The sequence below is a fragment of the Mustela nivalis genome, assembly GCF_964662115.1.
Source record: "Mustela nivalis genome assembly, chromosome: 4".
Lineage (NCBI taxonomy): Eukaryota > Metazoa > Chordata > Mammalia > Carnivora > Mustelidae > Mustela > Mustela nivalis.
Window position 1 is genome coordinate 972,986 of NC_139023.1, and position 26,282 is coordinate 999,267.

The 26,282-nt window shown below is 46.7% G+C and overlaps 2 protein-coding genes across 6 annotated transcripts in view; one reads left to right on the forward strand and one right to left on the reverse strand.

Moving 5' to 3' along the window:
* ENOPH1 (enolase-phosphatase 1) overlaps positions 1-19,254 on the reverse strand; it is a gene marked incomplete at its 5' end in the record, with an annotated part of 33,100 nt that extends 13,846 nt beyond the window's left edge. Inside the window, 2 exons of one of the 4 annotated variants that reach the window (XM_082726500.1) lie at positions 451-598; positions 17,943-19,254. In XM_082726500.1, coding sequence (XP_082582626.1) covers positions 567-598; positions 17,943-19,254 — 1,344 coding nt within the window. In that variant the 3' untranslated portion in view covers positions 451-566. Of the gene's footprint in view, positions 1-450; positions 599-1,386; positions 1,533-17,942 lie in introns of those variants that run through there. The other 3 variants (XM_082726501.1, XR_014310560.1, XM_082726502.1) reach the window with 3 other exon arrangements.
* Positions 18,877-25,751, forward strand: HNRNPDL (heterogeneous nuclear ribonucleoprotein D like). 2 transcript variants are annotated; one of them, XR_014310561.1, is made up of 9 exons: positions 19,228-19,670; positions 20,303-20,471; positions 20,547-20,708; positions 21,169-21,300; positions 21,636-21,750; positions 22,251-22,421; positions 22,764-22,856; positions 23,230-23,334; positions 24,007-25,751. XR_014310561.1 is itself a non-coding variant. In XM_082726504.1 (8 exons), the coding sequence occupies exons 1-7, from the start codon at positions 19,228-19,230 to the stop codon at positions 22,832-22,834; spliced, it is 1,263 nt and encodes a 420-aa protein (XP_082582630.1). In that variant the 5' UTR covers positions 18,877-19,227; the 3' UTR covers positions 22,835-22,856; positions 24,007-25,751. The 2 variants fall into 2 exon arrangements, 1 of the variants encoding a protein (XP_082582630.1); XM_082726504.1 differs by lacking the exon at positions 23,230-23,334 and having other exon boundaries at positions 18,877-19,670.
* Positions 25,752-26,282: the final 531 nt, after the last annotated feature.

The window sequence follows — 26,282 nt, forward strand, 5'->3', positions numbered from 1 at the left end:
CCAACAATCTCACCTCTGCTAACCGTGGCAAGTAAGCCCCTGAAGCTTACATGGCAAACGTGAAAATTTCTGCTGGAGAAACAAAGACCAAGAAACAAATGAACTAGGTCAAGAGTCAGCCAACCATGGCCCATGGGCCAAAGCCAGTCTACCTCCTCCTTCTGTAGATGAAGAATTTTGTTTTGCTTTTGTGTCTGAAGTAAGCTCTATGCCCAGTGTGGGGCTTGAACGCCCAACCTGGAGATCAAGAGTCACATGCTCCACCGACTGAGCCAGCCAGGCGCCCCCGGAAATGAAGTGTTACTAGAAATGGCCACACTCACTTGCTTACAGCATCGGCAGCTGCCCTGGGGCCACAAATGGCAGAGTGGAATATGTGTAACCAAGATCACACGGTCTGCAAGGTCCAAGAATGTACTGTTCAGCCCTTTACAGCGAGTCTGCTGACTCACGCACACCTGCTCAGAGCTGCAGTGTTCATACACACAAGCTAGCACTTGTGCACAGCTCAAATTTCGGCTGGAAGATGGTGTCCACGCAGGGTAAATGCTTAAAAAAAAATGTGATCAGCATGATTCTTTCTTGGTGGTCAGACTACCTACAAGACAGAGATGGGCAGGACAATTCAAACTTAAATACCCTGTCGGTAAGGTGAGCTCTCTTACGTCAAAATTTTTATTTACTTACAATTCAGCACGTGGATACTTTCAAATCAAATATGGCACATTCAATCATTTTTTTAGTGTCTACTAGCGGGGCATGCAAAAGGGAACTGGAAAGACACAATACACCGTGAGGTTAAGAATCTAGCGCGGGACAGGAGCACGGCAGGTGAAACCACCCCTGCGGCGTGGTGCAACGGGAGGGACAGGCCCAGGAGCAGGACGCTGTACGGATCCAGAGGCTCACGACTGACACAGTCTGAGCAAGAACCTGTCTAAAAACCCAGCACAGGAACGTACGCCAGGAGTGTAGACCCCAAGTGTACACCTCAGCGGAGGTCTTACGGTTTAAGGAGAATTCTATAATCAAGTTGAACTCAAGAAGTCTGTTTACTTCAACTCATCCACTCCTTTATTTATTCAAGTATTCACTGAACGCCCTTTGTAATTATCAGTTCTAAAATAAATAAGTGACGGGGATACGAGGTATAGCGTAGGGAACACAGGGAAGAACTCTGGTTAGGGACGGTGATGAAGCTTGGTGTGGCGACCGTTTCCTAACGCGTGTAGAACGTCCAGCTACTATGCTGCCCGCCGGAACCAACAGGGTAGGGGAGTCAGCTGTATTCCAACAAGAAAGATAAATAAACAAACAGCAGGGCCAAAGCATTTACCTCTCCTCACAACGCGCTACTACAATCTCACCTGCGCTAGTAGAAACACAGAAGCCCCCCCAGTCCGCTGGCTGTCGCACGGCTTCTAGTTCGTCACGATCGTCTCGAACAGAGCGCCCACAGTGGAGCCCGGCGGACCGTCCAGCAGACTGGGCAGAACCACCTTGTTTAAGCTCAATAAAAACTCATTCCGGATCTCAAAGAAGGAAAACAAAGAGCCGAGACTGGCACTTGCTTTTTCTGCAAGAGATTCCCTTCCCAATACCGACAGAGCCCAGCTTTTCTTTCAAGACTCGGTTTCCCCGTCATGTCCTACATGGTGCCCCTCGCCCCTTCCTTCGGGCCGGAAGGCAGGCGGGCAGCGCACTCCGAGCACTGTCGGAGGAGAGAGGAAGATGCTGGAAGTTCTGTGCGCGCGCACCCAGGCCTCTCCGGGACATGCACCAAAGACTCTAACACACACGCACAAAGAGGAAAGTAAAAAAAATGGTTATTGCAGTACTTGGTGTAACAAAATTGACGGGAGCAACCGAAATCTTCCCCAGTGAGAGAGAAGATAAACTCGGGTATATTCATTCCTACCCAAGAGCAGTATACAGCAGTTAAGCATCAGCACACTTAAATCATACACACGAACATAAACGCTAACACACAGATAACCCTCCTCTCCTACCACCGGAGAGGACTCAAGAGTCTCAGCTACAGCTGTCACGTGTCATTCCTTACAATCTGAAACAAAACAGTATAAAACCTAATAAGCTTCGCGGTAGGTGCGCAGTCATTAGATTAATCCATATACTTCCTTGTTTAAAATGTTCCGCAGTCAAACAACAAGCCAGCTGTGATCCCTCGCCTCTACCTGCTTCCTTCCTGGCCATCCTCCTCTAACGTCCTGTCCCCACTGTCCCCCCATTCTCCAACCCCTGGAAGCTTTCCCCGGGGAACTGCTGGTTCGGTTCGGGGCCTCCCCAAATCTGAAAAGCTCAAGTACGTAAAAGTTCTGAAAGTGCACGCAGAGCTACACTCCTCTGTGCGTCACAATGCCCGATTCCCTAATCCAGCTTGACGGGTCCCAAGAACAGTTTCCGAAGAACCTTCGAAGGCCAGAGCCCAAGTCCTCCATGAAGAGTGGGGAGAAGAGAGGAGCAGCAGAGACGCGGCAGGGCACCAGGCCGGGGTCTGCCCCTGCCTCGCCCTGCTGTGTTCCCCCGGCCCTCTCTGCACCTCGGTCTCCTCACCTGCTGAGCGGAAATGGTAATCCCAAGCAAGGTCGCTGCAGTGATGGGAGAGAGAGAGAAGTAGACAGACAGGCAGACAGATAGACAGACCCAGATCTTGCCACTTACATTCTCCAGCACAAACATTTAAACCAGGCAACGATCACCTTAGACCCAAACTGAGTGACAGGATGGCAGCAAAGTCCCCAGAGGATAAATCACAAGTTCGATGAACTCATGCGTTCAACTGTTACTGAGGACCCACCGAGTGCCAGAGACTGCTGGTAACAGAGTTACCAACCACAGCCTCTGACCTCAGGGGACTCAGAGAAATACAGGGTGCAAGGTCTCAAACAATTTTGAACTTTTAGGAAAAGCTTCAGAGTTCCTTATCATCTAATTTGCCTCTTCCCTCTAGACACGAAACTGCCCGCTGCACTGAGTGCACACACACGTAAGCGACGAAGGGCAGAACTTCGTACACAACACTCGGGGGGATGTCAGGACTCACTGGGGAGACGTGTCAGCAGACCTGGACCTCAGTGGAGTAAGCGCTATTGCATCATATAAAGGTATATGCGGCCAAAAACTAAATCATTAAGATTTTTTCCTATTCTTTCAGCATACTTTTTGAGCAACCTATTTTATAAAATAAATAAAATGCCTTCAAATCACTTGCTTTTCAAAAAGCCGTAACTATATGAATTACATGTGCTGTGACAACATACGAGAAGGCTCTAAAAATAGATTCAGGAAGCTAGAGCTTACTGCCCAACGCTGGCCACTCAACATTTTCAGGCTTTAAAAGTAATTCCAGAAATAACTGTGATGACAGATGTTTTAACTTCAGTCACAATCCATTTATGGGTAATTTCAGAATACTACAGTATGAAAAACATGCTGCAATAAACCTAGGGTTCTATAAACACGTGAAATATTTTTAGACCCCCAGGCACCTAAGGGGCTGGTACGGCTTAGTAGTACACATAACAAAACGCCAAGGACCAAGTGAGAGTATTTCCATCGAATGCTGGAAGGGACACGACACGAGCAGCACTTTACATGGCCCAGGAAGCCCGGCGGCGGCTTTCCGAAAGAGCCCCATTAAGGCTCGGTAAGGGCCACATTTCTGAAACATCTAATTAAGGAAGCTGCCTCATTAATGTTTAGGAGTCCACTATGGATTTGCTTTATGGTCAAGAGGTTGTTTTAATAAAAAGGTCATAGAATCAATAAGAATAAAACAGTCACTCTATTGTTTACTCAAGTCTCCTTTGAGGAAAATGGATAATAAAAAGGTAATGAGTAATACTTAGAGTATAGCTATTTAAAGAAACTATTTTAAAAGCCTTCCAATGGGGCGTCTGGGTGGCTCAGGTGGTTGAGCGCCGGTCTTCGGCTCCGGTCTTCAGCGCCCACACACCCACACAGCCTCTCTGCTCGGCGGGGAGTCTGCTTCCCCCGCTGACCTTTCTCCTCTCATGCTCCCTCTCTCGCAAATAAATAAATAAAATCTTAAAAATAAAATAAAATAAAAGCCTTCCAATGAACCACACAGTACAACAAATGATTTAAAGTATTTCAGAACTTAAAACTTTTTCAGCCAGGGGTGCCTGGCTGGCTCAGTGGGTAGCGCATGAGGCTCGTAATCTCAGGGCTGTGAACTCAAGCCCCGATTGGGCATGGAGCCTACTTGAAAATAAGGTAAGCAGCACCTGGCTCCCTGCTCAGTGGGAACTCTGCTTCTGTCCCTGCTTGTGCGCACACATGCTCACGCCCTCCCTCTCTGGCAAATAAATAAATAAAATCTTTTAAAATAAAATAAAATATTAAAAAAATAAGTAAATACAACTTTTTTAGCCAGAAAATTAAACAACACAAAAGCAGTATTAGTGGACTATAATTTTTTTCTTTGGACTACTATTTTTCTACTAATCTCAGAAGATAAAAGGAAAGGAAAATTAAGTGGCTTGATGGGTCTTAGAAACCAATTACATTCTCAAATAAGAAATGAAACAGGTTTCAAATATACAGCATAATCCCCTCCTGGGGACTATCGAATCCACAGAACAAAAATCAAGGGGAACATGGCCATTTGCAAAGGTTCTCAGTTTTTTGGTTTTGGTTTTTTATTTTTTAGATCTGGTAATTTTTTAATTTGGTAATTCTTTTTTAAATTTCTTTTCAGTGTAACAGAACTCATTATTTTTGCACCACACCCAGTGCTCCATGCAACATGTGCCCTCCATAATACCCACCACCTGGTACCCCAATCTCCCACCCCCCTGCCCTTTCAAAACCCTCAGATTGTTTTTCAGAGTCCATAGTCTCTCATGGTTCACCTCCCCTTCCAATTTCCCTCAACTCCCTTCTCCTTACTCCGCATGTCCTCCATGCTATTTGTTATGCTCCACAAATAAGTGAAACCATATGATAATTGACTGTCTCTGCTTGACTGATTTCACTCAGCATCATCTCTTCCAGTCCCATCCATGTTGATACAGAAGTTGGGTATTCGTCCTTTCTGATGGAGGCATCATACTCCATAGTGTATATGGACCTCATCTTCCTTATCCATTCGTCCATTGAAGGGCATCTTGGTTCTTTCCACAGTTTGGTGACTGTGGCCATCGCTGCTATAAACATTGGGGTACAGATGGCCCTTCTTTTCACTGCATCTGTATCTTTCATGTAAATACCCAGGAGTGCAATTGCAGGGTCATAGGGGAAGCTCTATTTTTAATTTCTTGAGGAATCTCCACACTGTTCTCCAAAGAGGCTGCACCAACTTGCATTCCCACCAACAGTGTAAGAGGGTTCCCCTTTCTCCACATCCTCTCCAACACACGTTGTTTCCTGTCTTGCTAATTTTGGCCATTCTAACTGGTGTAAGGTGGTATCTCAATGTGGTTTTAATTTGAATCTCTCTGAGGGCTAGTGATGATGAACATTTTTTCATCTGTCTTGATAGCCATTTGTATGTCTTCATTGGAGAAGTGTCTGTTCATGTCTTCTGCCCACTTTTTGATATGATTATCTGTTTTGTGTGTGTTTAGTTTGAGAAGTTCTTTATAGATCCTGGATATCAACCTTTTGTCTGTACTGTCATTTGCAAATATCTTCTCCCATTCCGTGGGTTGCCTCTTTGTTTTGTTGACTGTTTCCTTTGCTGTGCAGGAGCTTTTGATCTTGATGAAGTCCCAAAAGTTCATTTTTGCTTTTGTTTCCTTTGCCTTTGGAGACATATCTTGAAAGAAGTTGCTGTGGCTGATATGGAAGAGGTTACTGCTTATGTTCTCCTCTAGGATTCTGATGGATTCCTGTCTCAGGTTGAGGTCTTTTATCCATTTCGAGTTTATCTTTGCGTATGGTGTAAGAGAATGGTTGAGTTTCATTCTTCTACATATAGCTGTCCAATTTTCCCAGCAAAAGATTCTCTGTTTTGTTTTGTTTATACATTTTCTGCAGTGACAGTATATAATCTCTTTTTTAATTGAGATGTAATTGACATATATCAGTTTCAGGTGCACAACATAATGATTGGACAGGTACATACAATACTGCAGAATGATCATCATAATTAGCCCAATTACCATCCATCACCACACATTTCTTCTTGTGATGAGAACTGTTAAGATACATTTTCTTAGCAACTTTCATATATTCAGTAACAATAGCATTAACCAAAGTCACCATGCTGTACATTACATACCAGAACTTACTTATTTTATAACTGGAAGTTTGTACTTGCCTGAACACTTCCAAAGATGGGAATTAATGACTTCACAGGAGTGGTCCCTGTCATCTGTTAGACAGCTTCAGCAGCTGTGGGATTAAAACTGCTCCTTAAATATCTTTCTGAAGACCATCCTAGGAACTACCAAAAGTCTGGTGCTCTCACTGCTACATAGGGCCACAAGGGCTCAGAGACTGTAATTCTGGTGTCCCTATTTTCAATGCTGTACACAGGGATGTAACCATTCCTCTCTGAAAGCACAAGTCTTACATTTCATATGTGCATTCAAATGAATGAATAAATGCATTGCCAGATAAGAAAAAAAGTCTTCTAAATCCCATTAAGGAGATTAAACTCCTTAAAGAAAGATAAACTATAATCTAATTAATTGCAATGAATCACATCACATAAGGAAAGGTTATCATTACAAGGGGGCTAATAGCTGGGATAAGATTTTAAAAATAGGCACCGGGAGAGAATATCCGTTATGGTTGGGAGTTTCAGAGAAGGAAACCTGACTGGCCTGAAGTCGTAGCCCTTAGCAGTGGAAGGGAAAGGGAAGGAGTGGATAATTGATTTTTTTATTTTTCTTAGAGAGAGAGCAAGAGCGAGCACAGAAGGGGCACAAAAAGGAAGACTCTTAAGTAGGCTCCATGCCTGGCTCAGAGCCCAGCTCAGAGCCCTCATAACCCTGAGATCATGCCGTGAGCGGAAAGAAGCCTGACTGACCGAGCCACCCAGGAGCCCTGACGTCCCCTTTCTGAACCCACCTGGTGTCCCTGCAGGGTGACCCCTCTGAACGCATGAATAAGCTGAGGTTCTAAAGGTTTCACTGCTGATACAAAGTAAAGGCAGGACCCAGATGCAGGCCTACCAAATCCCAATGCCTGAGCTTATCCAGTTCCGCAAACGGAGGACTCTGGGGAGCACCACTCACTGCGATCACCCAACCTTCCGGGATCCTGACAGTCTCACAGAAACTTCTCATAAAGCTTTCAAATACATTTGTACTAAGAAAAATGAGACATTTCAGTTCACCTGGCAAGTCTGGAACATTTCTAATAATAGTAGTAATAACACAAGCACTGTAGTAATAGTGGGCGTGACTGCCAACATTCACTGAGCCCCTACCATTCCAGGCACATCCCTGCCCATAGCCAATCTTCAGTGACTTCATCTAATCACAAGATTTTATTTATTTATTTGACAGAGACATACAGCAAGAGAGGGAACACTAGCAGGGGGACTGGGAGAGGGAGAAACAGGCTTCCTGCAGAGCAGAGAGCCCAATGCGAGCCGGATCAGGAACCCTGGGATCCTGACCTGAGTCAAATGCAGACATTTAACAACTGAGCCACCCAGGCACCTCTAATCTCAAGATTTTAAATACCATCTATTGCTGATAGCTTTAGCATGGACTTTCTCCCTGACCTTACCAAGCACTCCACACTTATTCAATGAATTGATTAATGAATGGTCTTAATGAAATCATTTCAATTTGCATAAAAGCCTTATGAAACAAGGGCTATTATTCCATTTTACAGAAGCACATAAAGGTTAAGTACATTTTTTTTAAGACTTTTTATTTATGTATTTGACAGACAGAGATCACAAGTAGGCAGAGAGGCAGGCAGAGAGAGAGGAGGAAGCAGGCTCCCTGCTGAGCAGAGAGCCTGACGCAGGGCTCGATCCCAGGACCCTGGGACCATGACCTGAACCGAAGGCAGAGGCTTTAACCCACTGAGCCACCCAGGTGCCCCAGGTTAAGTACATATTAACAGACTATGGTAACAGTTTATTAATCAGATCTTTTTTTTTTTTTTTTAGTTTGAAGTGCCAGACCCCAGAGCTTCATCATCCAGCTGCAGGGATCTAATGAGCTTAAAGAAGCTACAATGACTTAGACCCACATAAGGCCCCGCCTGGGAGTCAGCCAGCCTCTTGGACCATACCATGTGAACTGCCGAACAACGGCCTGACCCCGGGTCCTTTCCAAATTCTCACCCAGGTCCCACTGCCGTGATGACCACTAGTATCCACACGACATGTCTTAGTCTCTCTTTACTCAACGAAGGGTGTCAACCCCACACTTTTTAGACTTCAGAAATGGAACTTGCAAGAAGGCCACATAATGAATCACTCAAAAGAAAATCAAGTTAAGGAAACCCTCATGTACACACGCAGAGTACAAAGAACCCTTTCCGGTATTAAAGACTTCTTTGGGGACGCCTGGGTGGCTCAGTTGGTTAAGCGGCTGCCTTCGGCTCAGGTCATGATCCCAGCGTCCTGGGATCGAGTCCCACATCGGGCTCCTTGCTCCGCAGGGAGCCTGCTTCTCCCTCTGACTCTTCCTTCCACTCTGTCTGCCTGTGCTTGCTCTCATTCACTCTCTCTCTGACAAATAAATAAATAAAATCTTTTAAAAAAATAAATAAATAAATAAAAATAAAGACTTCTTTGGAAAGAAATCTGTGTTTCTGAATGGAATCCTCTGCAAAGAGGTCCTGGGGCCCCATGAGGGCCCCTGAGGACAGACCCTCGTGGGGTCTCCCGGAACCTCTTCCCGGGGGGTTTTCCATTCAGAAACATGGCTTTCCTTCCAAAGAGGAGTGATGGAGAACCGGGAACAACAGGCTCCCAGGGCGCTGGCTTTCCCGGTCTCTGACTCCTACCTCCACTAAAACCAGTTTTGAAAATCAAGAGTTAATAAATACGAAAATCAGAAGTATTACACAAAAATAAGCTTTTACTATTAGAAAAAAAGGCTTTTTTTTTTTCCTTTAGTCAAGCTGTAAGAATAGAAAATTTTAAGAATCATCAGACAAGGAAGGACTTCTCAGAGCTAAATACAGGATGTCCTTAAAAAGTTTATCTGAGGGACGCCTGGGTGGCTCAATTGGTTGAGCAGCTGCCTTCGGCTCAGGTCATGATCCCAGGGTTCTAGGATCGAGTCCCACATCAGGCTCCTTGCTGGGCAGGGAGCCTGCTCTCCCTCTGCCTCTGCCTGCCTCTCTGTCTGCCTGTGCTCACTCGCTCTCTCACAAATAAATAAATAAAATCTTTAAAAAAAAAAAAAAGTTTCGGGGCGCCTGGGTGGCTCAGTGGGTTAAAGCCTCTGCCTTCGGCTCAGGTCATGATCCCAGGATCCTTGGATCAAGTCCCACATCAGGCTCTCAGCTCAGCAGGGAGCCTGCTTCCTCCTCTCTCTCTGCCTGACTCTGCCTACTTGTGATCTCTGTCAAATAAATAAATAAAATCTTAAAAAAAAAAAAAAGTTTATCTGAGCAAAACAAAACAAAACAACAACAAAGAAAACAAGCTTATCTGAGCAAGACAGAGGCCTACTACATATACTTAAAAAGTTAAGGTTATATAACTGATGTCTTTTGGGGAGTAGATTGGACATTTTTTTCAATAATCTCAATTACTGTATGCACAGGAAAAAATCAAAAGGAATGTTCACCAAATTCTTACTGGTCATCTCTGGGTGACAGAAACAAAAGGAGACATTCAGTCTCTATTATATTCTTCTATAATGTTTGCAATTTATAACAAGCATGAATTATTCTGAGGAAAAATCTGGGGGGGGGGTGGCCGGGGAACCACTTTCTTCTATCCACAAAATAACAGATACAAGTTTCCATTCAATGATATATTTAGCTTTTTAACTTAATTTTAATTGTGAATAAATTTTCTATGTCTCGTGATTTTTTTTTTAAGTAAACTCTACCACCAACATGGGGCTCAAACTCACGATCCCGAGATCAAGAGTTGCACGCTCCTCCAACTAAGCCAGCCAAGCACCCCTTTTTTCATAGCTTTTAATGTCCATTTTTACCTGATTTCTTCCTTTGGACTTCTAGGTTTAGAAACGCTGCATCAATGAAAATCCATGTCACTCTGGAAACACTTCGGCTAAAGTGCATGTTGTTCAGACATGATAAAGTAGCGCCTTGAGGAAACCTGGAATAGCACAGATCGCAGAGGCCATCCTGAACCTCAGCCCAGCCTGTGCCCATTCTGGAAGGCACTATAGAGCACCATCAATAAGCACTGGCTGAATGCCTTGGTCCTGAATTCCTATGTTTTAGATCATACTGGGTCCCAATTAATTCGTATGCACAAAGTTAAACTACATACTTATAGGCCATTACCCTAATAACCTACCAGGCTTCCCATCTTATATGGAAATTAAACAGTAGCTATTAAAATTTAAAAATGGGGCACCTGAGAGGTGCAGTTGGTTAAGCATCTGCCTTCAGATCAGGTCATGATCTCAGAGTCCCGGGATGGAGCCCTGTGTCGGGCTCCCTGTTCAGCAGGAAGCCTGCTTCTCCCTGTGCCCTCTCCCCAATCGTGCTCTCTCTCTCTCAAATAAAATCTTTAAAAAAAAAAATTAAATAATTTTTTAAAAAATTAAAAAAGGCTTCAGTTTCTGTCCACAAGGAGCTCTCAGTAGTGCTGGAAGACAGGACACAATTACAACCCCAAAGGCAGCAGGTGCCGCAGTGGCAAATGCACAGACCTGCAGCAAGGGGAGAGGACTCGAAAACTCCTGCTCAAAGTCCGCTAAGAGCAGAAGCAAGTCTTAGCTCTGCCTGCCCACAGCCCAGCCCAGTAAACGATGTTTATACGTAACGAGTGCATGGAACCAACCTGCACTTGGAGGGACAAAAATGATTACCTTCCAAGCTGGAGGAACAGGACAGCATCAAAGAGCATGGCCCGGACGGGCACGTTCAGCTGTATAGAGGGCAACAGAAGAAAGGGATAGGGCACTGGAAATCCCTGCTCACTCAAGTTCAGGAGCTAAATCTTCGTAGCCCACAGGAAAACACACAGCAGTTCCACGATGCAAAGACATCGCCTTCCTTACCAGGTTCCATGAGGGTGACGTCTAGGTCTTAAGGACTATGGGTCCCTAGCAGAATCTGGCACGATAGGTGTTCATATAAATGTGACAGAAGGAAGGAAGGATCATGCAAGTGCTGGGACACAGAAAGTTCCAGAGTAAGAGACCTGACGTTCAGGCCAGTGGAGCTTTCCATCCACCTGGTATACTCAGACCCAATACAGTGACTCTCCAAAGGCTCTTCCCTTTGTTTCTCCCTGAAAAACAAAGCCCCATCACATACCACACTGGGTCTATCTCCCCTCGGGAAACAGTACTAAGCAATGGGGTGGTCTGGGGGAATGGGAAGCAAACGCCCAGGTACTTATCAATACAGTCTTGCCATTTCAAAGCTTCCGCAGATTCTTTGAGATTAGACACGTTCTGGGTCTCATTTTTACCATGTTTTTGACGAGGGCCACAAGAGCAGAGGTGGAAGGAATCATGGTGGGAAACCGCAGAGCAGGTGGCTTTCACTAAAGGTCAGGTCCCCTCTTCCTGACTCTTCACAAGCACTGTCGGTATTCGTCTGTTCTTCCGCGTTATAATCAGTGTTTCCATGGAGCTTTGCCATCTTCAAAGGCTTCTGCATTCCACTTCATTTTACCTTCATCACCGCCTTAAGCACAGCAGATCCTAGAACCTCATTCTTGCAGGTGAAAAAGCCTAATAAGTTCATAGCGTGAACGAAGACCAGAAACATGACGCAGCTGCAGTTACTGGGGTCAAGAATAAGCAGCACAGGTAGAAGGAAAGTTCTAGTTCACTGTACCTTGACAGTTGTCTTCTAGCAGTTTCCTACTGAGGGCAGAATGGGCATCACATACCTCTCAGTGCTGAAAACATTAGAAGCAATACTTATCAAACAGATGTTTCACCTAAGCTGGGATATACTATCAGACAACACAGCTCTCTTCCGAGAAAGACCATAAAATTAACACAGCAGTTTTCGTGAGAAAGAAATGTCAACTTCGGGGCACCTGGGTGGCTCAGTGGGTTAAACTTCTGCCTTATGGCTCCAGTCATGATCTGAAGGTCTTGGGATGGAGTCCCGCATCGGGCTCTCTGCTCAGCAGGGAGCCTGCTTCCCCCTCTCTCTCTGCCTGCCTCTGCCTACTTGTGATCTCTGTCAAATAAATAAATAAATAAATAAATAAATAAATAAATAAAAATAAATAAAAATAAATAAATAAATAAATAAATAAGAAAGATGTGGTATATATACACATTGGAACACTATGCAGCCATCAACCTGCCCCCCTGCCGAAATCTTGCTATTTGCATCAACGTGATTGGAACTAGAGGGTATTATGTTAAGCAAAATAAGTCAGTCAGAGAAAGACATTATCAAATGATCTCTCTGAGATGAGGAATTTGAGAGGAAGGATGGAGGGTTGTGGGGGGAAGGGAGGGAAAAATAAAACAAGATGGGCTCAGGAGGGAGATAAACCATAAGAGACCTTAATCTCAGGAAACAAACTGAGGGTTGCTGGGGGAAGGCAGGTAGGGAGAGGGTGGCTGGGTTATGGACATTGGGGAAGGTATGTGCTACGGTGAGTGCTGTGAAGTGTGTAAACCTGGCGATTCACAGACCTGTACCCCTGAAACAAATAATATATTATATGTTAATAAAATAAACAGAAATTAAAATTTTTATCATTTTGATTTTCAATTAAATGGGTATCTGCTACTTCAAATAAATATTATTTACAAGATCAAGAATTCGTCTGTTTAATTCATATTTTCTAACTTAGAAAGTTTAGTTTGAGATCTTTTCTTCCCTTCAGTCTAAATCAAAACCTTGCCAAATATCTCATTCTCTAAAAGTCCAGCCCCTAAGTGCTGCCTTTACCAACCTCCATACCAACACAATCTTAAAAAAAAAAATCTGCCACATCTTAAGATTGCATCCAACACCATTAATGATAAATTTCAAAACAAAAGTGGACCCATTATAAATTCTAATTCCTATGTAGCCTAGAACTATAAAGGGATCTGCTAGAAATATGTGTACTCGTCAAGTATGGTAAAGGGGAAAATTTCCCCACTCTCAGATATCCATATCCTAAAGCCCAAAACCTGTGAATGTTACTTTATATGGCAAAGGTACTGTAGGCATGATTAAATTAAGGATCAAGATAGGAAGATTATCCTTGGATTATGTGGTTGCGTCTGATATAATCACAAGGGTCCTTAAAGGTCAAAAGAAGTAGGAAACTCAGAGAGTGATCTGAAGATGCTATGCAGCCGGCTCTGAAGACAGAGCAAAGGCCCATGAACCAGGAAATGTGGGCAGCCTCTAGAAAGTAGGAAAGGCAGGGCAATTTTTCTGCAACCCTGTCAACACCCTGATTTTAACTCCGTGAGATCCATTTCAGAGCAGTCCCTCCAGAAGTGTGTAACATGATAAATCTGGATTGTCTTAAACCACTAAGTTTGTGGTAATTTTGTTGCAGCAACCACAAGACACAACACAACAGGTTTAGTAAAGCGCGATTCACTGCCCATCTGCCAGACCATTCCAAAGGCTTATCACGCAGGTGCCATCTATACACACACACTCAATTACACATTTAAACCAACTAGCTAGGTGGTCCTGTAAGTACACGGAACTCCTTGCTAATGTTCTATTCATCCTTTAAGAATGACGGTGTAGGGCACCTGGGTGGCTCAGTGGCTTAAGCCTCTGACTTTGGCTCAGGTCATGATCTCAAGGTCCTGGGATAGAGGCCCGCATCGGGCTCTCTGCTCAGCAGGAAGCCTGCTTCACAGCCCCCCCACACACACACTTGTGATCTGTCTGTCAAATAAAGAAATAAATAAGAACGAATGGTGCTTTCACTTTACACTTGAGTTCTGGCAGTGATTTGCTAAAGTTGGGAAATGGCCACTGGCGTAATGCTCTGTTGTCTATCCACCATGCTTATGCATCACGCTGTTCTCTCCTAAGGGCCTTACTGACCCCTAACAGTTCACTTAACCTCTGAGAGGCTGGGGCTCTGTTAACGTGGACAGACCTCCTTAGTGCATCTATACTCTCTCGCTCCATCTACTTTACCGTGCCAGATGAGCTCTGAGCGAAGAGCAGCGCTCACAGGCCTACACACAGGTGTAACTTCCAATCTGCAAGAAGACTAAACACTTCAGAGTGTGGAACATGGAGCATCACTGGGCACCTGTGACAAATTCCACACCCTGTCCCACGCCAGGCCTTCTGACTCCGAAACTTCTATTTAGCAAGAACCCGATATGATCCATATACACATTCAAGTCTGAGCAGCACAGACACAAAGAACCTTTGGCTAGGGGCCCCACCATGCCCCACTTAATATATTTTAGGGGCAAAAATCCCAATCAGATCCATATTTTCAGTTAATGGGATCTTCTCAATTATTACCAAGATTATTACCAAGTATTCCTAAGGCATAAATGAGAAACATGTCTCCTGCCCACCTCCTCTAACAAGATTTATTGGGATGGTAGATGAAATATTGATGCAAACATATTCATTCATTTCACAAAGTTTTTTTTAAGGGCTAAGCACCCGTTAAATGTCCTCAGCAGCCTGATGAGGTAGATATCCCCACACTACAGCTGAGGAAATATGTACCTTATTCAGAGACACTAACTAACTTACCATAAAACACAGAGGAGCCAGAATGCTCATCCTGCCCTGTACGGCATCCAAGCCCACAGGGTGACGACTCTACACTACCCATCTTGTTACCTGCGGATTCCGTACTTGCAAATTCTCCTACTCAAATTTATTTGTAACCCCCAAATCGAAATATGCCACACTTTCCTGATCGTTTAAAAATAAGGACATGCGCATGGTGGCAAACATCTGCAAACACTTCACTGTACCCATGGAACAAGCACTGTGGTTTCCACCTTAGAGGTCAAGTGTAATAATATAAAGAATAGAAGTTTTGGAGCCAGAAAATTTGGGTTCAAATCCAGACATACCATTCAATTTTTAAGAATCTTAGTTTCCTATGAGTAAAATGTGGACAGTGCACACACCTCGCAGAGGTTTTGAGGATGAGTCAAGTATACAAGTGGCACGTGTGTGGTACTCGATGTCTGTTTCCACAAGAAGCAGAGCTGTATGTTCCACATACCTAAGGTAGCTAATAAAGTCCAAAGTAGAACAAACATGTCCAATTTCCACCTCCATGCTCAGAGGTTCACCAAGGGTATGATTTAGCATCTCTTTTAAAAGGTTTAAAAGATCAGTCCTTGACATACTCTGCTACAAAGTGTTTTGTTCAAGTAAAATTTGTGAAATGTTACTCTCTTGAAGACTCATGAAGCACATATGTGAGTGTATGTGCATGATATAAAGGCTCTGAGAACTGTGTAATAAAGAAACCAGGTAAATATTTTCCAAAAGTGCATTTAATAATGGAATCCATTTTGCAGAATTACTATAAATATCCACCAGACTTCTAAATATACTTTTGGAAATACTAATTTTGATATACTAATGTATACCAAATAAATTATAGCTTATTAGGTTATAACAGACTGAAAAGTAATGTGAATAAAGTAACAATGGAATACAGGACAAAGCACAAGAAAATATCCTTTAAACAAAGTCCCTGAAATGTGCACTGGGTGTTATAGGCAACTGATGAATCACTAAACTCTATCCTGAAAGTAATCATACACTAACTTGAATTTAAATTAAAAAAAAATAATACATTTTAAAAAATAAACAATCCCCCCCCCGCCCCGAAATCATTTTTTCCAGCCTGCCTGGACTCTACCCAGTGTCAAACTTTAAAAAAAAAAAAAAAGTCTATTTAGGCCATGAAGGCATTTTAACTTTCAGAGAGATGTCAAAATAAGTCTACCATAAACAAAGATTTCAAGTAGCTCATGTCATCTGGCAAAAGACAGGATTGGGTGGCGAGTGGGGAGTGGAGAGGTGGTGGGTATGGCACCCATGTTTTTGTTGTTGTTTTAAAGATTTTATTTATTTATTTGACAGAGAGAGATCACAAGTAGGCAGAGAGGCAGGCAGAGAGAGAGGGGGAAGCGGGCTCCCTGCTGAGCAGAGAGCCCGATGTGCGCCCCAGGACGGGGGTTCATGACCTGAGCCAAAGGCAGAGGCTTCAACCCACTGAGCCACCCAGGCGCCCTCACCCATGTTTTGTTACAGAACTGATTTGCAGGACGCCTGGGTGGCTCAGTGGGTTAAGCTTCTGCCTTCCGCTCAGGTCATGATCCCAGCGTTCCGGGATCAAGCCCGGAATCGTGCTCTCTGCTCCGCAAGGAGCCTGCTTCCTCCTCTCTCTCTCTGCCTGCCTCTCTGCCTACTTGGGATCTCTGTCTGTCAAATAAATAAATAAAATCTTTAAAAAAAAAAAACACACACTAATTTTCACGAGATATCCTAGTCCCTAACCAACTTTTCAAGAATGGTACATAATCTTGTGTTGCATCACTATCTCTCCTGTCATTATCCCTGGTAGAATTCATAAGGTGTGAACTATATAACCCACAAAAATAAGGAATCCTTTTTTTCTGAAAACTCTGAGAAAGTGGTTATTTTGTTAGTTGTGAAGAAAAAAACAGTCAACTCTATTACCAACATGTGGGGTCAATTCTGAATATTTCTGCAGGTCTCTGGTGTAATTAAAAACTAGAAAAAAAGGTCAACCTAGGGACGCCTGGGCGGCTCAGCGGGTTAAGCCTCTGCCTTGGGCTCAGGTCACGACTCAGGGTCCCGGGATCGAGCCCCGGGCTTCCTGCTGAGCTTCCCTGCTTCCCCCTCGCTGTTTCTGCTTCTCTGCCTGCTTGTGATTTCTCTCTGTCAAATAAATAAATAAAATCTTTTAAAAAAGGAAAAAAAGGTCAAACTAGATTTCTTAAGATCTTGTGCTAAGACGGTATTGTAATTCTCCTAAAAAACTCCTAAGTGGTTATTACGCCGCAGTCCTAAAAGTGTACACTGACTTTACGTAACAATTCACATCAAGAAAATCACTCTTCACAGTCAACTTGAGGAGTAAGTCCGACTGCTCAGTTTGTTCGAGGACGGGGCTTTCCGACGCTGCGGACACTCATGTGCTGTTGCAAACCCTTCTGGCTCATGCCTCCGTCTTCACCCCCAGACGTCGAATAAAGCGAGGACGAGGCCCAAGGAATCCCTTCTAAACTTACAGGAGGGTTTGACATTCGTTGACAAACCCAGGGCTCGTCGAGGCCCCGAAGGCGCAGCGGACAGTCTGGTCGGCGGCGACCGCCGGGATGCGGGCTTCGGGGCAGAAAGAGGCTCCAGCGTCCGCGGCTTCCGGGGACGCCGCCCGGGGCGCAGGCAGGTTCGCGAACGCGGCGCCGCGGCCGGCGACCCGGGCAGCGCGGCTCGGCCGCGACCAGCAGCGGCGGGAGGGGCCCCCCCGCCCCGGACGCCGGCGCGGCCCGCAACGCCGTCGGGACGGTCCGGCCCACGTTCTGCGCGACGGGAACCCCCAGCAGCGCTCGGTCGCGGCGCCCGCCGGGCCAGGCCCAACCCGGGGCCACCCGCGTCCCCGTCCGCACGCGCGCGGGCCCGCCTCCGCCCCTCCCCACCCCCCGCACGAAGCCGGGGCCGGGGCGCGGGAGGACGCGTCCCGCACCCCGCCGCCGCCCTCCAGCCGCCCGCGCCGCGGGGCCCAGCCGCGCCTCCCGCCTCCCGCCTCGGGCCGAGTCCGCGAGACTCAGACGCGCCTTCGCCGGCCCTCGGGGGACCGCGGCCGCGCTCCCTTCCGCCCTCACCTTCACGAAAGCAATCGGGGTCGTGGTACCTTCGACGTCCAACAGGATCACGCTGACCTCGGCGGGCACGGGCAGCACCACCATCGCCCCCGCGCACGCGCCCACCCGCCTCGGCCCGCCGCAAGGGAGCGCGGAGGGCGGCGCCCCGGGCTTCCCACGGCGCCGCGAGAGCGTCCACCCGCAGCCGCGTGCGGCCGAGCCCGAGGAACACCGCCGCGCCCGCGCCCCGGCGGTGGCAGAGCCCGCACCCCGGCGCCCGCACCGCCCAGCTGCCGAGGCCCAGGCCGAGACCACGTGGGCCGGGAGGGGGCGGTCCTGGCGGAGGGCGGGGCGGGGGGCGGGGCGGGGACGTCGACGCCGATTGGCCGCCGGGGAGCCGCGAGCGCGATCCGTCAACATGGGCCTCGCGTGGGCGGGAACAAAGCAGCGAGCGCGGGAGCCGGGGGCGCGGGGGCGCGCGCGCTCGCCGCAGACTGGTAGAGCGAGCGGGAGCGGCCCGGGGCACGTGCAGACGGGAGCCCCGCGAGGGGCGCGCCGGGGATGTGAGTGCCCCTTGCCCTCCGCGGCAGCTGGCCCCTCCCCGCCCACTGCCGCCGCCGTCGCAGCTCCACAGTAGCCCCGGCGGGCTCGCGCCCCTCCCCCGGCGGCGCCCGCAGCAGAGGCCGTGGGGACCGGCCCGCCGTGCTGCGTCCGCCCCGGCTCCGGCCGCGCGGAGGGGGCCCCGCCGCGCCTCCCCGGCCCGCGCGCCTGCGGCGGTAGCGGAAGAGGCCGCCGCGCCGCGGTCCGGAGGGGCCCCGCGCGCCCGCCCGCTGCCGGGCCGGTTCCAGCCGGCTCGAGGACAAAACACGCGTGCGCGCGGCGGGGCGGGCGGGGGGCGCGCGGCGGGGCGGGCGGGGGGCGCGCGGCGGGGCGGGCGGGGGGCGCGCGGCGGGGCGGGCGGGGGGCGCGCTCGCGGGCTCGGCCGCCGGCGCCCGGCGCAGTCCGCCTTTTTCCGGGAGCTTCCCGGCCGCGGTGCTAACCGACAGCGCCGGCCGCCCCGCAGCAGTCCGCACGCGGGCGCCGAGGGCCCTGGAAAAAGGCGGGGCGGACGGCTGTGCGCGGGAGCGGCCGGAGGACGCCGGAGACCCAGGCCGCCGGGACCAGCGGGCCTGGGGCCCTGCGACGGCGCCGCTCGGACTCCCGGCCCAGGACTCGTCGCCCCGCCGTCGTTCCGCCGCCGACGCTCCTCTCGTCTTAAGCCCGCGCGCCCTCGCCCGCGCCCTCGCTCCTCAGCGGGAGGGCCGCGATGGAGGTCCCGCCCCGGCTCTCCCATGTGCCGCCGCCATTGTTCCCCTCCGCTCCCGCTACTTTAGCCTCCCGCAGCCTCTCCCATTGGCGGCCGCGGGCGCCGCGGCAGCTCGCCCCGCTCCTCCCTGCGCTCGCTGCCAGCTCCGCCCGGCAGGGGGCGCGCCGGGCCCAGCGCCACGTCACCGCGCAGCCGCCCTCGCGATTGGCGGGCGGGGCGGCTATAAAGGGAGGGCGCAGGCGGCGCCCGGATCTCTTCCGCCGCCATTTTAAATCCAGCTCCATACAACGCTCCGCCGCCGCCGCCGCCGCGACCCGGCCTGCGCGCCAGCACCCCCCGGCCGACCGCTCCGCCGCCATGGAGGACATGAACGAGTACAGCAACATAGAGGAGTTCGCAGAGGGGTCCAAGATCAACGCGAGCAAGAACCAGCAGGATGACGGGTACCGCACGCTGCTCCTCCGCCCCCTCCCCCAGCGCGCCGCGCGCCCTCCGCCCCTCGCGAGCCGCGCGCTGCCCCGGCTCCGGCCCCGAGTCGATTCCCCGCGTGCCCGCCGGGCCCCGGCGGCCTGAAGGGAAAAGGAAAGGAGGAGACGGAGGGGGTGACCCGGGAGGCCCGCGGAAGGTGGGGGAAGGGCGGGGAGTGGAGGAGGAGGGCGGCGGCGGCGTCCGGGGCCCGAGTGCGCAGGCGCCGCGCGGGGCCCGAGGGGGAGGGGCGGCCCGGCCGCGCCGCTCGCCGCCGCCGCCGCCGCCTTCTCATTGTGTCGGTGCCGGGGCCGCCGCGCGCTGTCCGCGCCCTGTGGCGGGTGCTTCGGGTCGGACCGGAGCCTGGACGGCCGCGGGCCGAGGGACCGGTCCGGGGCCGCCGGAGACGCGAGCAGCGCGGAGCGGTTCGCCTCGTTTGGACTTCGTGTCCGGCGGCCGACGACCGGCCGCGGTGTCCGCCGCGCTGGGGCTCGGGGGTCTGCGCGCTGAGCTGTGGAGGACACGGGGGCACGACCCCCGCTCTGTCTTGCGGGCCGAAGCACCCTCGGGGCGCGGCTGACGGTTTTCCCTTATATGACTTCGTTCCCAGGAAAATGTTCATTGGAGGCTTGAGCTGGGACACGAGCAAGAAAGACCTGACCGAGTATCTGTCCCGGTTTGGGGAAGTGGTGGACTGCACGATTAAGACGGACCCGGTGACCGGAAGATCGAGAGGATTCGGATTCGTGCTTTTCAAAGACGCGGCTAGTGTCGACAAGGTAGGAGCGCTGCCCTGCGCGGCTGCAGGGCGCGGGGTCGGGCCGCGCCGTGCGCTGAAATCGCTTGTCTTCTAGGTGCTGGAGCTCAAGGAACACAAACTGGATGGCAAATTGATAGACCCCAAAAGGGCCAAAGCTTTAAAAGGGAAAGAACCGCCCAAAAAGGTGTTTGTGGGTGGATTGAGCCCAGATACTTCGGAAGAACAAATTAAAGAATATTTTGGAGCCTTTGGAGAGGTGCGCTGTGTGGTTATGTCTGCATGTTTCCTGCTCGGTGTGTGCTTGTACCCTGAGTCCCCAGCTTGTCACCGAACAGATGGATTAGTCCGGTGGGGGAGGGGTGAACTTCGCTGCTCGGGTCCCCTCTGGTCACTGCACCTTAATCGCTGTTCTTCTCTGTGCTGGGATGGAAACCAGCATCTTTATTTTGGTCAAAACACAGGTGCTTTAGGGTGGTCAGTGTTTGGACTTACCAACCAGTGGCATCTGTTGGGTGCAGAATGATGCTGAGTAAGTTTCGCTCCCCTCTGAACGCTTCACAGATGAATTTTTGTGCGATGTTGATAATAAAATAGGAGTTTCTACACGGAAGTATTCTGACCAGAGGAACTTGCAGTATGTTCTGTTGAAGCTTGAAGATCTTGGGCGTTAGCTTTTATCATTGGTGGATGATCTGGAGTGTGCTTCTGGGTTTCAGATTGAAAATATTGAACTTCCCATGGATACAAAAACAAATGAAAGAAGAGGATTTTGTTTTATCACATACACAGATGAAGAGCCAGTAAAGAAATTATTAGAAAGCAGATATCATCAAATCGGTTCTGGGAAGGTAAAACCATTTTCCTTCTACTAAATGAAGTTTTTGGGTTTGGGGGGGGATGTTTTTGTTTTTAAGATTTTGTTTATTTATTAGATCACAAGTAGGCACAGGGGGAGGGGGAAGCAGGCTCCCTGAATGTGGGGCTCAATCCCAGGATCCTGAGATGATGACCTGAGCCCCGAAGGCAGAGGAGGCAGAGGCTTAACCCACTGAGCCACTCAGGCACCTGAAATGAAAATTGTGAAGGTGGTTTTTTGTTTTGTTTAGGGAGATTTTTTAATTTGTTTTGAGAAGAATAAAATGGCTTGACATTACAGTAAAAGAAATTTCTCATGTGTTTACAGTGTGAAATCAAAGTTGCACAACCCAAAGAGGTATACAGGCAGCAACAGCAGCAACAAAAAGGAGGAAGAGGTGCTGCAGCTGGTGGACGAGGTGGCACTAGGGGTCGTGGACGAGGTGAGGCTTAATTCTTTGAAAGTGACTCCATGGTTTAAGCTGTAAACTGCTCACTAGAAATAAGCCCAGGAGAAAGTAAAGCAGATTTTCAGCATAAAATGCTCAGGTTAATGAGTGGGTATTTGTTAGTTCACTGGTTTCCTGTCTTCCAAGCATGGCCACTTTTAATGGGAAAGTAATACCAGTTTAATGTAGTTAGGATTACGTGATAACACCATGGCATGCTATGTTTTGGGGGCGGGAGTCCTTGTTTTAAAACCAAACAGCCTTCCTGTCTTCACCTTTGTTCTCATTTTTCGGTTACATTTAGGAAGCTTGGTAATTGGCACAGTTGGACTTTCCCCTTTTATGACAACTGGAGTAATTTTCTCAGTCAGATAATTATATAGATGTCCGTTCACCTGTTTCAGATTTTCAGCGTGAGGGACAGGAATACAACATTTTGTGGTAGGATTGGGGGTCAGAAGTTGTTATCTAACAATCATTGTGCATTGTTTCAGGTCAGGGCCAAAACTGGAACCAAGGATTTAATAACTATTATGATCAAGGATATGGAAATTACAATAGTGCCTATGGTGGTGATCAAAACTATAGTGGCTATGGCGGCTATGATTATACTGGGTATAACTATGGGAACTATGGATATGGACAGGGATATGCAGACTACAGTGGTAAGAATATTTAACTTAATTTCATAAACCAGTGGTATTAAAATTCCATGTTACAGTACAGTCCTGTTCTGAAATTGTTTGTGTGTGGGTTTTCCATTCTTGAAGTGTTTGGAGTTAAGTTTTTAGGCATTTGGTAGTCATCGGGTAACTATATTAATGTAAAAACTTTGGTTATAAATGTTGTAGAATATGTGATATATGACTAGTTTATAATGGCTATTTAAGATACCTGGTATTTTAACATTTGGCATGCAGAGTTGTACATGTCTCTAAAGTATTTATAACGAAACCATTTTGTAGAAAACTATATCTTAATAGAATTTTTTTGTGTTTTCAAAATAGGCCAACAGAGCACTTACGGCAAGGCATCTCGAGGGGGTGGCAATCACCAAAACAATTACCAGCCATACTAAAGGAGGACATTGGAGAAAACAGGTGTGTGTAAGAGTACAAGAAACCAGTGGAAATGTCTAATTTAATTTAAAGATCAATAGACAAATGAAAAATAAGTAAAAACAAAATATTATGTAGTCTGTTTTTACTAAATTGTTAACTTTTTAATTGCTTTATGAGCCCGTTTTGCCTAAAGTGTCTATAGATCTTTAACTTTAAAGTCTTATCTCACTTTCTTTAGTATTACAGAAAAACTTAAGAGTTTTTCTGTTTGCTTTGTGTACCAGGTGGTCTAGAGGAATAATTAAACTTTTTTAGAACTATTAACAGGTAAAGTACTGAAATGGGTACAACTTAAGGAAAACAAGAATGTTGTCTTCTAACTCTGACATTATACCTTGTTTGTACCCGCCAGCGGGAACTTCATTGCAGGCCGTGTGTCACCCTGACCACGTCTATCTCTGGGGGTCGCACGTTGCGGGCAGAGCGCAAGGCATACACCAGAAAACGCTGTCCTGTGGTATGGTCTCTTCCAACTTCATGTACCAGCGTAAAGATTAAAGTGGAAAACTTCAGACTTTGGCTTCTTTTTTAATCTTTTTGAAGATTAAGTGTCTAAACTTAACTTAAATGGTTTTTTACAGGAGTTAAAGTACATAAATGCCTTTTTACAGCTTAATCATTTTGGTCTTCTGTTTAGTGTTGTATTTCAATTGTGGAGCCTCATTTTAAGTGTTCATTCTTTAAGATTTAATGCTTGCTTTTTCTTTTTATAGCTAATAGTGAAATCTACAAACCAAAACAAGAACTTTAAAATCTGGGATATAAATTAAAGATCATATGCACAAAGCAATTTGTTTTCTTAAAATAGAAAAGCTTACTAGAAATTAACTTTTGTAAGAGGGATTTTTGGCTTACTAGAGATCCTTCTAGTAGACCTTAATCTAGCACAGTTTAACCTGTGAAATGGGAAGATTGCATTCCCCAATTCCTTAACTAAGTTAACTATCGTTTGGGAACTCCAGGGTGAATTTATTAATGACCCAAATTACATTTTGCAATTGAGTATGCATGTGATCTTTAATTATTGAAGAAAAGAATAAATTGAGGACTTAAAACAATTCATGAAAGTGGACCTTTGAAAGCTTTCAGAGTTGCACAAATCTAATTGCTATTTTGTTTTTGTTTTTAGGAGGAAATTGCTAAAGTTAACCCATCTTGCAGGACGACATTGAAGATTGGTCTTCTGTTGATCTAAGATGATTATTTTGTAAAAGACTTTCTAGTGTACAAGACACAACTGTGTCCAACTGTATATAGCCGCCAATTAGTTTTCTTTGTTTTTACTTTGTCTTTTGCTATCTGTGTTATGACTCGATGTGGATTTGTGTTTATACAAATTTTATTTGTATGATTTCATGTTAAACCTCAAATAAATGCTTCCTTATGTGATTGTTTTTCTGCGTCAGGTACTAAATAGCTCTGTAAAAGTGTAATTTAAAATAAGCAATAATTAAGGCACAGTTTATTTTGTAGGGAGTATTGGTCTATAGGGAGAAACTGTGGTCCTTTATGAATAGCCAGCTACAGTGTCCCCCGTTACCCATTTTTGTTAGATGTATACTATCCGCTAAGGCTTCATTTCCCTGCTAAAAGAGATTTCTACCACACCTTTAATGTTCTTTGTGTATCTGGAGGCCTTGTCATAGGGTTGTCAGTAGTGGAGGTTTTCTAGCAGACCATGAATCGTTCTGGACTGTCTTGGTAAAGTGCACCTTTTTGGCACAAAGCATGTTGGTAGCTCCTTTCATGAATAGAAAAGATGGTGCTTTGTTTCTGTCTCTGGGAAGCCATTAGAGATCTGCTAAATCAGGATCAGTGTGGTCTGTTAGAGCTTTGGCTAATCATAATACCCTGACTTTGTTTTCTTGATTAAAATGTCCAGATGTACCCAGGCAAAAGGCCCTGTTAAACTGTACGTAGAAGCTACAGTTTAAGAGTATCAAAAACAAATTTTAACAAGCATTTTGTCAGATAGGTGGTTAAAATTTGAGCAAATGTGAGATTGAGGTATTTGACGTAGTAGTGGCTGAGGAAATATAGTTGTATTCTGGTATTGTCAAAGCAAGCACCAAACTGAACAGAATGTTTTCTATTGGGGCATTTTTAGGAAGCTATATTGGGTGTTAACTGTTAATGTGGTGTGAGTTCTTAGAAAAAGTCATGGTAGTAGATTTCATCATTTTTAATGCATTAGTGCATGAGCCGAGTAGTTAAGCATACCCAAATTCAGATATAGGAAGGAGTAATAGGAGAAAGTACACTTTAAGTTTTATGTATGTCAATGCAAGTCTAAGTGACTGAGTCATTAAGACCTCTTCCTGGTACATCAAGAAGCAGTTTTAGCCCTAGATTTGGGATAATTTCCTGGGTAAACCCAAGTTTTGAATTTTAACATTCAGTGTAGTTGGATTTAAGGATTTTAACTTTAGTTTTCTGTGGTTCCACATTAAGCTCTAGGATTGGCATACATATTCAAATGCGTAGTAGTTGACCTCACCTTCAACCAGATGTTAATTTTTTATGCTGATGAACCTGCTTTTTGTTTCATTTGGTGCCTGCAACTTTTCTCTGTTCAATGATGTTTGTACTTGCTGGCTATCAAGTTACAATGCACTTGGCCTCCTTTTGCATCCTGTTTTGCTATTTGACCTTAAACCTAGGCCAAGTACCAATGTTGGGTTATTGCAAGGGACTGTTCATTATATCAACATGCAACGTTAGGGAAGGAGGAAGATTTTAAGTTATGTTGTCAAAGTCTGTAGGTGCAGTGTCTGGAGGGCAGTGAATCCTGTTCAAATTTATGATTAGGTGAGAAGTTGACATGGAGATTGTCCTTTCCCTGATCAAAAATGAATAAAGGCTTTTTAAACAAAATCCAAACTTTTCAATCAAGTCTTGATATATATATATGACTTTGAAAAAATACACTACATCTGTAGATGATTGAGAATTACAAAGAACTGAGTAAAAATGCGTTTGGGTTTTTTTTTCCCCCAAGGGGCTTTAGATTCTATAAATTCTGATTTTAGGCTCTATGGATGCCGACTGATGTAAATTTTAAATATAGCAAGGCTAAGCCATAGGACTTCATTTGGTTGAACAATAAAGTTATCAGGGTGTCATCCAAGTATTTAGAACTAAGTAATTTGACAAAGGTGTGAGGGTGGAAATTCTGAGGTCCTTAAGACACAAACATAAGTAGCCTGTGTTCTTGTTAAATGTGCTTCCTGAATGGTTTTGACAGTTCTGTGTGGTAGTCCTCATCCTAATAGAAACTTTATTAATTTCACCAGTATTCTGTGGTCTCATGGTTCTGTTTGTAAGATTATTAAGATGTCTGTTGGGATACTAACATGGATAAGTGGAGCTTTTATTCCATCCCCTGATGCAGCTTTCAGAATGGTG

Excerpts from the sequence above, each read along its gene's own strand:
- HNRNPDL (XM_082726504.1), top strand. The coding sequence starts at position 19,228 with ATGGAGGTCCCGCCCCGGCTCTCCCATGTGCCGCCGCCATTGTTCCCC. Across the intron at positions 21,751-22,250 it reads CACTAGGGGTCGTGGACGAG|GTCAGGGCCAAAACTGGAAC; the intron begins GTGAGGCTTAAT and ends GCATTGTTTCAG. Across the intron at positions 22,422-22,763 it reads GGGATATGCAGACTACAGTG|GCCAACAGAGCACTTACGGC; the intron begins GTAAGAATATTT and ends TTTTCAAAATAG.